General features: G+C 40.9%; 1 protein-coding gene across 4 annotated transcripts in view; it reads right to left on the reverse strand.

Annotated features, from left to right (window-relative positions):
• Positions 1–12,770, reverse strand: part of LOC140186825 (chemokine-like protein TAFA-5) — an 854,343-nt gene that overhangs the window by 167,192 nt on the left and 674,381 nt on the right. For 2 of the 4 annotated variants that reach the window (XM_072241436.1, XM_072241434.1), the window contains exon 3: positions 10,539–10,699. The exons of 1 other annotated variant lie outside the window; for it this stretch is intronic. In XM_072241436.1, coding sequence (XP_072097537.1) covers positions 10,539–10,699 — 161 coding nt within the window. The remainder of the gene's footprint in view (positions 1–10,538; positions 10,700–12,770) is intronic. One more of the 4 variants, XM_072241435.1, reaches the window with a different exon arrangement.

Below are 12,770 nucleotides of genomic sequence, written 5' to 3' on the forward strand. Positions count from 1 at the left end.
CAATCTGGAGCTAAATATGCTCAAGACTGTGGAGATGACAGTGGACTTCAGGGGGAACCCCCTAATACTCCCTCCACTCACTATACTCAACAGTATTGTGTCTGCTGTGGAGACCTTCAGGTTTCTGGATGTCACAATCTCCCAGGACCTGAAGTGGACACCCAATGTGGGCACTCTTATCAAAAAGGCTCAGCAGAGGTTGTATTTCCTGTGTCAACTCAGGAAGTACAACCTGCCTCAGGAGCTGCTAATTCAATTCTATTCAGGAATAATCCAGTCTGTTCTCTGTTCATTCATCACTGTCTGGTTTGGATCAGCTACCAAACAGGACAAGAATAGACTCCAAAGAACCGTCAGGGCTGCAGAAAGGATTATTGATGTGAAGCTGCCCTCGATCCAGGACTTGTATGCATCTGGAGTCAGGAAGCGAGCAAGCAGCATCATTGTAGACCCATCACACCCTGGACATCACCCGTTCCAACTCCTTCCTTCTGGTAGGCGCTTTAGATCACTGTATGCCAGGACAAATAGGTACAAGAACAGTTTCTTTCCGTATGCCATCAGTCTTATGAACACTTGAATTTTAGTCTATTATAAATCAATTCCACCTGTACATACACAGGTATACCTCATTGTATATAGTTCACGATTATTTGCACTACTGTCTTGTTTGCTTTTTGATTCTGTACAGCGAGAACTCAGGGAAACCGGCATCAAATTTCCTGTATGTGTCCACATACTTGGCGATAATAAAAGATTCTGATTCTGATGTACCAGCTGCTCATATGACTGCCCACCACCTGCTCTCATGGCTTCATGTGACCCTGATCGGGGTGCTAAGCAGATGCTACACCTGCCTAAGGGTGATCTGCACACTAGTGGAGAGAAGGACCATCTTACACCTCCTTTGGTAGAGCCGTATCTCCACCCTGCCATCCATTCAGCATTGTGCTACTGCTAAAATGGCAGCAAATACCTCAGATGCAGATTTGACCTCGCTCCAGATCAGGTGTCCTGGGATTCCATCAGCTTTTCAGTTTTTTTGAAACATGATGCTGTTGGCTTTCTTCCTGTAGAGAAAACCACCTTCAATATTGTACAGTATTTTTTCCTTAAAAGTTTAGTAAGTGGGACACCCTGATGGAATCTAAGGATCAGAATTGTTGGTCAACACCAAAGCACCAAATGGAAGCAACTCGCAGATTTAGAGGGAGGATATTCACGTGTTACTATCATGTATTTGAATGGTAAATCCTTCAAAAAGTAGTGGATTCGGCCCAGTCTATAACAAGTAAGGTCCTCCTTGCCATTGAGTAAATCTGCCCAAGTGTTATCGCAGGAAACAGCATCCATCATCGGGATCCCCACCACCCAGGGCATGCTTGCCTCTCACTGCTGCCATCAGAAAGGTTATACGGGAGCCTCAGGACTTGCACCACCAGGTTCAGGAACAGTTACTACCCGTCAGCCATGAGGCTCTTGAAACAGAAGGAATAATAGCATTCAACTTCACTTGTCTCATCACTGAGCTTTCCCCACAACCTATGGACTCACTTTCAAGGACTCTGCATTTCATTTTCACAATATTTATTGCTTATTTATTTTTTTTTGTATTTGCACAGTTTGTTGTGTTTTGCATACTGGTTGTCCACCCTTTTGGTGTGGTCTTTCATTGATTCTATTACTGTTATTTGATCTATTGAATATACTGCACTAAAATTAATCTCAGACTTGTAAATGGTGACATATATGTACTTTATTAACAAAAACAACAGGAATTCTGCAGATGCTGGAAATTCAAGCAACACACATAAAAGTTGCTGGTGAACGCAGCAGGCAAGACAGCATCTCTAGGAAGAGGTGCAGTCGACGTTTCAGGCCGAGACCCTTCATCAGGACTAACTGGAGGAAGAGTGAGTAAGGGATTTGAAAGTTGGAGGGGGAGGGGGAGATCCAAAATGATAGGAGAAGACAGGAGGGGGAGGGATGGAGCCAAGAGCTGGACAGGTGATAGGCAAAAGGGATAAGAGAGGATCATGGGACAGGTCCGGGAAGAAAGACGGGGGGGGGGCCCAGAGGATGGGCAAGGGGTATATTCAGAGGGACAGAGGGAGAAAAAGGAGAGTGAGAGAAAGAATGTGTGTATAAAAATAAGTAACAGATGGGATACGAGGGGGATGTGGGGCATTAGCGGAAGTTAGAGAAGTCAATGTTCATGCCATCAGGTTGGAGGCTACCCAGACGGAATATAAGGTGTTGTTCCTCCAACCTGAGTGTGGCTTCATCTTTACAGTAGAGGAGGCCGTGGATAGACATGTCAGAATGGGAATGGGATGTGGAATTAAAATGTGTGGCCACTGGGAGATCCTGCTTTCTCTGGCGGACAGAGCGTAGATGTTCAGAATGGGAATTACGTGGTATAGTGGTATGGTAGCATGGTGGTTAGCACAGCACAGCGCTTTACAGTACGGGTGACCCCGGTTTAGTTCCTGCTGCTGCCTGCAAGGAGTTTGTACATTCTCCCTGTGACCTCATGAGTTTCCTCTGGATGCTCCGGTTTCCTCCCACAGTCCAAAGATGTAGCAGTTGGTAGGTTAATTAGTCATTGTAAATTGTCCTATGGTTAAGCTAGGGTTAAATAAGGGGGGGTGGAATTGCTGGGCGGCATGGCTCAAAGGGCTTGAAGGGCCTACTCTGTGATGTATCTCAATAAATAAATGTTAATAAAATTTTAAACATTAGCAAAGAGCCAAACAAAGAATGGAATATGCACATAAGGTTAAAGTAAAAATTCAAATATTCAAGAAATGTTATAGTCTTGTATTAAATCGCACATATTTTTAAATATTTTGATCAGAAAGTTACAACTTACGCACAACAAAATCCACTTCACAAAGATCAGCTGTCTTACCAGTCAGTAAATGTAGCTGGGTGCATCTCTTGGTTCTTACATAACTAAACATTTTATCATCATGGTATTTCACAGTGGGTATACTTTTTGCTCTTAATTATTGAATGTGAACAATGCTGGCATTTTTGTCCACGCTACAAGTCAACCACCTGTGTGTGTCTGCTGGCACCAAAAGACTGGGTACTTCCTCCCATCTCGTGGGAGGCTGTGGTCCCAGTGCAGCTTGATGGCAGTAGGCAGTTCAAGTGTTTCAGCACATACTAGATGGGCCGAAGGGCCTGCTTCTGTGCTGTACTTTTCTATGACTCTGTGATTGGCTGACTGGCAGGAGACAAAGAGTAGGAATAAAGGGGGTTTTTTCTGGTTGGCTGCCGGCATCTAGGGGGTTTCTAGAGGGGTTGGTACTGAGACCATTTCTCCGATTTTGTGTCAATGATTTGGATGATGGAATTGTTGAGGACTGTTGAGGACACAGAGAGTCTGCAGAAAGAATTAGACCGATTTGGAGCATGATCAAAGTGGCAAATGGATGTAGTGTAGAGAAGTGCATAGTCATGCACTTTGGTAGAAAGAATAAAGTATAAACTATTTTCTAAGCAGGGAGCAAATTTAGAACTCACAGGTGCAAAGGGACTTCGTCGTCCTTATGTAGGATTCCCAAAAGGTTAACTTGCAGGTTGAGTCAGTGAGAAGGCAGTGAAAGGCAAATGCAATGTGAGTTAGCAGTCATTTCAAGAGGACTAGAATATAAGAGCAAGGATGTAATGCTGAGGCTTTATAGGCATTGGTCAGTCCACACTTGGAGTACTATCATCAGTTTTGGACCCTATATCTAATAAAAGATGTGCTGGCATTGGAGAGGGAACATAGAAGGTCCCAGGAATGATCCCAGGAATGAAAGGGTTAACTCATGTGGCGCATTTGCTGGCTCTGGGCCTGTACGCGCTGGAGTTTAAGAAGTATCACAGTGGATCACATTGAAAGCTATCGAATATTGAAAGGCGTGGATAGAGTGGATGTGGAGAGGCTGTTTCCTATAGTGGATGAGTCTAGAACCATAAAGAACAGCTTCGGAATAGAGGGACATCCATTTAGATCAGATATCAGGAGGAATTTCTTTAACCAGATGGTAGTGAATCTGTGGAATTCATTACCACAGGCAGCTTTGGAGGCCAAATCATTGAGTATATTTAAAGCAGAGGTTGATAGGTTCTTGATTAGTCAGGGCATCAAAGTTTACATGGAGGAGTCAGGAGAATGGGGTTAAGGATAATAAATCAGCTCTGATGGAATGGTGGAGCGGACTCGATGGGCTGAATGGCCTAATTCTGCTCATATGTCTTCCCCGAGCCAGATAATTTTTTTAAATATAATCCAGGAGTTTCAAACTCATCATTAATTATACAAAACTATCAATTCAAATTCCTCCATTGCATTGCTGCTCGATTAATAATCTGAACAGTAATTGAGAAAATGATGCCACCCTGCTCACATGGTTTCACCTTCCCTCTGCAAGTGAATACGGCAAATAACAGACTCCTGTATACATATGCTGGATCGCTGGCAGAGTTCACCGAACTGAGTGTGAGCATCCTGATATTGCTGTCACTTGTGCTGAGCAATGATTCCTGGCTCCAGTCCCCAGAGTGTATCAAAACGACTGAACCCGTTGTTTGGACGGCAATTTAAGCACCAAGTCAGATAGAAAAGGTCAGGGTGTTGGGGCACGAAGGACAGGCCAGTTCAATTTGCTGCCCTGTGATGCTTATTCAGCTCTGCACTGAACTGAGGGTCTGTGGACAGACTCTCTTTCGTGGATTTCGGTTCTGAATGGCTGTTTGCTTGCTTTTATTGTTTGCATGCTCTTGTTTTCTCTCTGCACTTTGGGGGTTTGATGGTCTTTTTTTAAATAGGTTCTTTTGGATGTCTTTGTTTTCTGGCTGCCTGTATGGAGATGAATCTTAAGGCAGTATAATGTATATATACTTTGACGATAAATGTACTTTGAACTTTGATGCTGGTAGTTACAACTATAATTACAAACAGAAAATCTCAGATTTCTAACATAGGAGACAAATCATGGTGCACATTCAGCCACATATAGAGCAATATCTTGCACAGGGCAGAGAAAAAAGATTGACAGGAATATCACGACTCGCACCAGGTTCAGGAAGAGTTACTACCCCACCCCCCCAACCATCACAACCAAAGGGGATAACTTCACTCAACTTCACTTGCCCCATCATTGAAAAGTCCCCGCAGCCTATAGACTCACTTTCAAGGACTTTTCATTTCATGTTCTCATTATTTATTATTATTATTTCTTACTTATTGTATTTGAACAGTTTGTTGAATTTTGCACCTTGAATGCTCAGGCTGATGTGGTCTTTCATTGATTCTATTATTGTTATTATTCGATTATGGATTTATTGAGTATGCCCACAAAAATGAATCTCAGGGTTGTATACAGTGATATATAATTGACTTTGAACTTTTGCTGTTGAGACTGAAAAAGGCTTATTATTGTTTAGATTGTAATTTCCAGTTGTTTCACTCAATTCCTTTAGGTACTTTTTTTTTGTGTGGCACTGGCAAAGATAATGGTTGCCACCTGTGCAACTATTGCCATGGCAAGCAAAATGGAGAGGTCACTGTCAACCCGTCAAGTTGGAAACAGAATCAGCTGTTGGAAATCATTGCTGAGATAAGGTATTGTCATTAGGCAGTCCTTGAAACAAACTTCAACACTTTATCTTATTGTACTATATGGGGAGGAAAGGCTGAAGAAGGCTAAAGTCAACCTCCAATGCTGTGAACCTTCATTGATAAAGTAGTGACAGATATGGTCACAGCAATTGTTGTTATGCTTGAGAGAGCTGCTTTCTCATCAGAAGTCTTCGCATAATGGGAGAGAGGTTGATTAGAAGTGACCTCCCCTTCATTTAGTTGGAGTGGATTACAGTAAGGTTAATCATAGGTGAACAGATCTGTCATCTCTTCCGGTGATGCCTACACTGAAGAAGTTTAAATCTTCTTCCTGACGAAGGGTCTCGGCCTGAAATGTCGACTGTACCTCTTCCTAGAGATGCTGCCTGGCCTGCTGCGTTCACCAGCAACTTTGATCTGTGTTCTGTTGTAGTCCTGATCTGTTTCCATTCCTTGGGCATTCCTTGGCCTAATGCATAGCAGCCAGGACACGTATCAATGGTAAATCCAGTCGTAGCATTTGGCCTGCATCCCTCTAAGTCAGAGGATTCCAACCTAGGGTCCGCTAACCCTTCAGTTAATGGTAGGGGCCCATGGCATAAAGAAGGCTGGGAACTCCTGCTCTAAGCCTTACTTATCTACGTAGCTGAACAAATAATTTTTAAATCTCTGGCTGTGTGCTCTATTTATTGACTGCCTTTGTGTGGAAAAATTTGCTCCTTCGATACCCTTTAAACCTTTCCTCTCACCTTCAACCTATGCCTGCTAGTTTTAGACTCCCTTATGCTGGGATAAAAGACTATGACTATCTATCATATCTTTGCCCCTCATAGTTTTATAAACTGCCACAAGGTCTCCCCCTCAGGTTCCTTCACTCCAAGGAAAAGAGTCCAGGCCTACACATTCTATAATCACATCTTGGAGAATCACATCCTTCAAAGAGTCTCTCATTTCATTTTCTCCATGATTTGAGAATTTGTTCAGGATTAACATTACACTTCAGAATCTGACCCAAGGATCAAAAAGCTCCAAAACGTGGGCTTCTCTACCTCCTTCTGCAGTAGAGTCCTCAACTTCGTAACTGTAAAACTACAGTGCATGTGGATTGGAAATAAGATCTCCTCCTCACTGACAATTAACACTGGTGCACCTCAGGGATGTGTGGTTAGCACACTGCTTTACTCTCTCTACACCCATGGCTGTGTGGCTAGGCACAGAACAAATGCCATCTATAAACTTGCTGATGACACAACAATTATTCGCAGAGTTTCAGATGGTGATGACAGGGCATACAGGAGCGAGATATATCAGCTAGTTGAGTGATGTCACAGCAACGACCTTGCACTCAACCTCAGTAAGACCAAAGAACTGATTGTGGACTTTAGAAAGGGTAAGACAAGGGAACACAGACCAGACCTCGTAGACGGATCAGAAATGGAAATAGACAGCAATGTCAACATCTCTGAGGATCTATCCTGGACCCAACCTATCAATGCAGCTACAGAGAAGACATGACAGTAGCTATATTTCATTAGGAGTTTGAGGAGAAATGTTATGTCACCAATGACGCTCACAAATTGCTAAGATGTACCAGGGACAGCATTCTAACTGGCTGCATTACCATATGGTGCATGGGGTGGGGCTGCTGCACAAGATCAAAATAAGCTGCAGAGAGCTTTAAACATAGTCAGCTCCATCATGGGCACTAGCCTCCATAGTATTCAGGACATCTAAAATGCCGTATCCATCAGTAGGGACCCCCATCACCCAGGACATACCCTCTTTTCATTGGTCCCATTAGGACGGAGGTACAAGAGCCTGAAGGAACACACTCAATGAATCAGTAACAGCTTCTTCCCCTCTGCCATCTGATTTCTGAATGGACATTGAACCCATGAACATTACCTCACTACTTTTAATTTTTAAAATTTTTTTCACTACTTATTTAACTATTTAATCTACATACACTTACTGTAATTCACAGGTTTTTTGCCTCTATTATATATTGCATTGTACTGCTACAATAAAGACAAAAAATTTTCACCACATTTGCCGGCGATATTAAAACTGATTCTGATTCATGGAATCTCATGGTAGTGGACATTCTCTTTGTGTGAGATTTTCATCAATGGCAGCTGGTAAAGTGCTGCATTGTCCCTTCTGATTGGCTGAAGTAGTTGACATTATACCTGGGGAATTTCAACAATAAGGTCAATTTAAGCCTTTCCTGCCACTGCCAGGCAATTTACTGTTGACATTTGGGAGTTCATCACTGAGGAATGTGAGACATTGCTAATGCTGCAAGTGCCTGGAGCTGTTTAAATGTGGAACCAGCGAGCAATCCTTTGTCTCTAGTATACTCTGGGTACATGGAGTGTATTATATCTAGAATTGCAAAGGCAATGAAAAAAAACTGGGAGATATACTGTAAAAAAGATGTTGATTTTCTTAATTATCTACTGCTGTGCAATAGACAATGATTTTAAATTCCCACTAGTGATAAAGTTCACTATATTTTTATTTTGATCTCAAAAACATTCAAAGTTTCTGTACCCAAAATAGAATTCCCATTGAATGCAAAATGTCCACTGTATTTCCATGACAACATCTTATTTTGAGTGCTAAGTGCAAATCTTTAACAGTGTTAAAAAAAACTGCAACCATACAAGTCAATGTTGCTGTCAAAAAGTATGACTGAGAAAATTATGATCCACTAATTCTTATGTTCATCTGGCAGGGAACTCCAGCACTGGATTCCTTAGAAGTCAAAAGATCAATGTGAGAGCAAGTCATTTCGAAGGGGCAGGCCATGTCCATGCAATAGATTTGACAATCACCGGTGTTTGATTATGGAGAACACTATCATTTGCATGACACTAGCAGCATCTCTCTCCAGCCTGAGGGCAAAGGAAGTGATTTATGCAGCAAAGTTTAACAAGACGAGCACTTAAGTGTTATAAATATAATCCAATTATCATCTTTCCCATAGTCTCCTGTGGAATTGAATAATATAGTACTTCCATTCACCTGGTCTACATGGGCCAGAGGAATGTTATGTCATAACGGAGCTAGATCACAAAGAACACAAAATCTGTGATTCCTGTACTCCAGTGCCAACTATTATTTGCCTTATACATTGCAGTTTTCATAAACATTATAGGTTCATCATGATGGTGAAGAACAGCAGGAATCTTAATAAATTTTCCGGAAGGTGTTGCATCACAGTTATAATAATGCTATCTAAATCACTCCGTGTTGGTTATCAGAATACATTGGAAAAAAAAACAGATCATTGTCACATACAAGATTCTCCCACACTGGCTCTTTAATAACATCGCAGACTCTTATTTGGTCAAATTGTCACTTTTTGAGAGTTGCTCTATCATTGTTGATTTTCCTCTGACATATGCTAGGTGTCAGTTAAAGGATGAAAGTCTTTAGATGCTTGAGATTTAGTACAGGTTGATTACCCCTTATCCAAAATGCTTGGGACCAAAAGTGTTTCGGATTTCAGAATTTTTCAGACTTTGGCATACATAATGAGCTTAGAGTCACTATCATTTCTGACTGAATTTACAGTATGAGCTATTGGTAAGCAGTTTTTGTCTTACACTTGTTCATAACACATATGTACTGATGCAACTTTTCAGGATGTTAGATTTTTATCAGTGAATATCTTGGAAAACTCAATGTATTTCTCTGCAATTTCGTAATCAGTAAACGCTGATCTGCTGATCACAACAAATCTTAAAAAAGATAATGCCGTGCCTTTTCTTAAATTTCTGCAACAAGCCTGCTGAATGCTCACAATTACCTTCAATTTTCAGTTTGTTGTGATAGCTCTTTGCTTTTTTCATGATCAGTGTAGGTTAAGCGGAATATGTTCACTCCGATGCTGATGAATTCACTCTTTCAGTACACATTCAAGATCTTCATTCTTTGCTTTATGAGTGTTTTTCTATGTTTCATTAACTTCTGTTTATTACATATATGAGGTCACTTTCCAAAACTGTCTGTAGTGTGCAAAGGCCTGGTAAACTTCCCAGTGCCTTATGGAATTTTCCATTTGTGTTGTCACATCAGCGCTCAAAGAAAATTTGGATTTCAGAGGTTTTTTGATATTGAAATTTCAGAGAAGGGGTACTCAACCTGGACTTTTAAATTTGTGTTACAATGCACTAAATTCTCCAGCACATGACAGATATTGAAGCATACAATTGCAATTGAAACCAAGTACATTTTCTTAGTCGTTAGTAATTGCAGAGACAATAGAACTGCAGTCTTATTTATCATTCTCTGCAGTTCCTGAGCATGTTAACTGTCTCAAACTCAGCAATGAATTGCTTAAAAGTAATCAGAGTGCACTGTCTTCTATTGAATTCACTAATGTGAGAGGAAACATCAATGTACATGAACTGGTTCAGCACCTAACCTATTCATCCAATTGGAATACAGATCAAAATTCACTTGTCAACTCACACAGATGAACATCAGTATTGCATAAGTAACTATAATGTATACAAAATACGACAATGCAAACATATATTACAATTGTCATCCAAAGCATTCAAATACTTAATGTCCAGAACATGTTATTTCCATAATCTGGATATTGGTCATTTTTGAGGTAAGATAAAATAGATCATTTTTAATCTTCACAATTATAACAAAAATAATAAATCATATTAATAGTTACAGTAATTAAAAAGCAATATATTTCAGCCAATTGGTCTTTCAAGGCAATCATATCTCAGAATATTTTAAAATGTCCCACAATCAGTTTGTGTATCCACTGAAGTTGGATTTTGAGTTATTGATAATGTAATTATTATATTGATAATATAAGTAATTAATATTTCCTTGTCTGATGCAACATCAGCTTTAAGCATGGGATTGATTATATATTATATTCAGTACGTACTTGGTTAGTCTGTCGATCGGATCCCTGCCTTACCGTAGTTGTCTTTATTCGCCCACCTGGCTGTGTGCAGGTCCAGCCTGATTTATTCATTAACAAATTGCAGCCTTCTCCTTCCAAACAGGGAAGCATTTCACACCATTGTCTAGTCTTTACAATCCGTGCTGAAAAAATAAAGAAGGATAGGCATGAGTCTTCCAACATTCTGCAGTGCTAAGAAAGGCAAGCTAAATTAACTGATTAGATCTGAATGTATACAAACAAATTTGTTTTTTCAGAGCAAGTTACCCTCAGGAATTTTTTTAGACCCACACACAGAATGTGGGAGGATCTCAACAGGTCAGGCAATGAATAAATAGTTGACATTTCTGACCAAGACCCTTCTTCAGGAATAAGAAGGAAGAGGGAAGATCCCAGAATAAAAAAGGTGGGGGGAGGGGAAGGAGGGTAGCTGGAAGGTGATAGGTGAGGCCAGGTGGGTGGGAGAGGTCAAGGGCTGGAGAAGTATTCTGATAGGTGAGGAGAGTGGACAATAGGAGGAAGGGAAGGAGGACAAGACCTGGTGGTAAGTAATAGGCAGGTGAAAAGAGGTAAAAGGTCAGGATGGGGAATAGAGGAGGGGGGTGGAATTTGTATACCAGAAGGAGAAATCGATATTCATGCCATTAGGTTGGAGGCTACCCAGACAGAATATAAGGTGTTGCTCCTCTACACTGAGGGTGGCCTCACCTTAGTTCAAGAGGAAGCCATGGACTGACACATTGGAACAGAAATGGGAATTGGAAATTAAAATATTTGGCCACTGGGAAGTCCCACTTGTGGCAGATGGTGTGGAGGTGCTCACACTGGGAAGCCCTTTCACATCCTTTACTTTCATCATTAAAATTTTGTTCAAGGTAGTTTTTGAGAGTGTGAAGTTAAGCATGGAATCTCTATCAACGCTTTGCAAACACAAAGTGAGTCATTCTGAATGGGTTCAACAAAATCCCCTAATTACAACCTCAGAAGACCATCTATTAATTTCACCATACCAACCATTATTATTAAAAGCCAAGTAAGCCTGCAAAATTACTGCCAAGCTCTTGGAGTCAGGCTCATTAGGAGCTATAAATATTGTGATGACCACAGACTTTTTATAAAAATCTCCTGAGGATTGTCTACTATTAACAGTAGGAAATAATGGGTTGTAGTTCACACTGAGAATTGGGGCAGTGGTGGTGGGATGGATTAGCAATGAATCATCTGTGCCTTTGACAGCATACAGCCAGATGCTCGACAAAATCCTCCTAACCTGGGATTTCCAACTTTTTTCAAATTTCAAAGTCAATTTTATTATTAAATTCTATATATGTCACCATATACAACCCTGAGATTCATTTTCTTGTGGGCATACTCAATAAATCTATGGAATAATAACCATAACAGAATTGATGAAAGACCACCCAATTGGGGCATTCAACCCCTACCATTAACCGAGTAGTCTATAGACCCCAGGTTGAGAACCCCTATCCTAATCTATTTCCTCTCTCCTTCATTATACTACAACTCTATGACCCCCATTTGCAATGCAAGGTAAGTATCACAAATTAATCCCAATCCCAATGGGTCTACTGCAAAAGAAATAAAGCTTATGGTGGAGCCTTTAAATGGTTTAACCTAGTTAAAGGGAAGCATCATTTTTTTCTGTATTAATGGCTGAAGCCTGATGGAATGTAAAGAGTTGGCAGTGCTCCAACATCTTACATGTGCCTCAGGAGATTCACATAGCATAGATTATGGCCAAAAACACACTTCTGTTAGACTCCAAGGGCAGGAAGCCCTTAGTGGAGACTGAACACTGGGAGGGGGCCAGAATCTTGCAGTGTTACTTCCAGTCCCACGAAACATTGCAAAAAATTTATTCACTACCCTCATAAGTGTAGCCATGACTACGCAGACACATCAATACACAGCTCAGCCATCTCGTCACATAATAGAGAGCTAAGGCAATTTATATAACACAGAGTGCAAACATCTTAATACACAATGCATGGCTCAGGCAGCTCATCATATAAAGCATACTGTACCTTAGCAATCTCATTGTACAATACACGGCTTAGATATCTCAGTACACTATATGCATCTCAGGCATCATCTCACAGTCTTATGTCTCCTTCAGTAAATGGGCAACTGGGGAATATACTTCATGAAAGTGCTGCCTCTAGTAAGCTGTTTCACTCAAATCATTGCCAATTT

This window comes from Mobula birostris, chromosome 23 (genome assembly GCF_030028105.1).
Source record: "Mobula birostris isolate sMobBir1 chromosome 23, sMobBir1.hap1, whole genome shotgun sequence".
Classification (NCBI taxonomy): Eukaryota; Metazoa; Chordata; class Chondrichthyes; order Myliobatiformes; family Myliobatidae; genus Mobula; species Mobula birostris.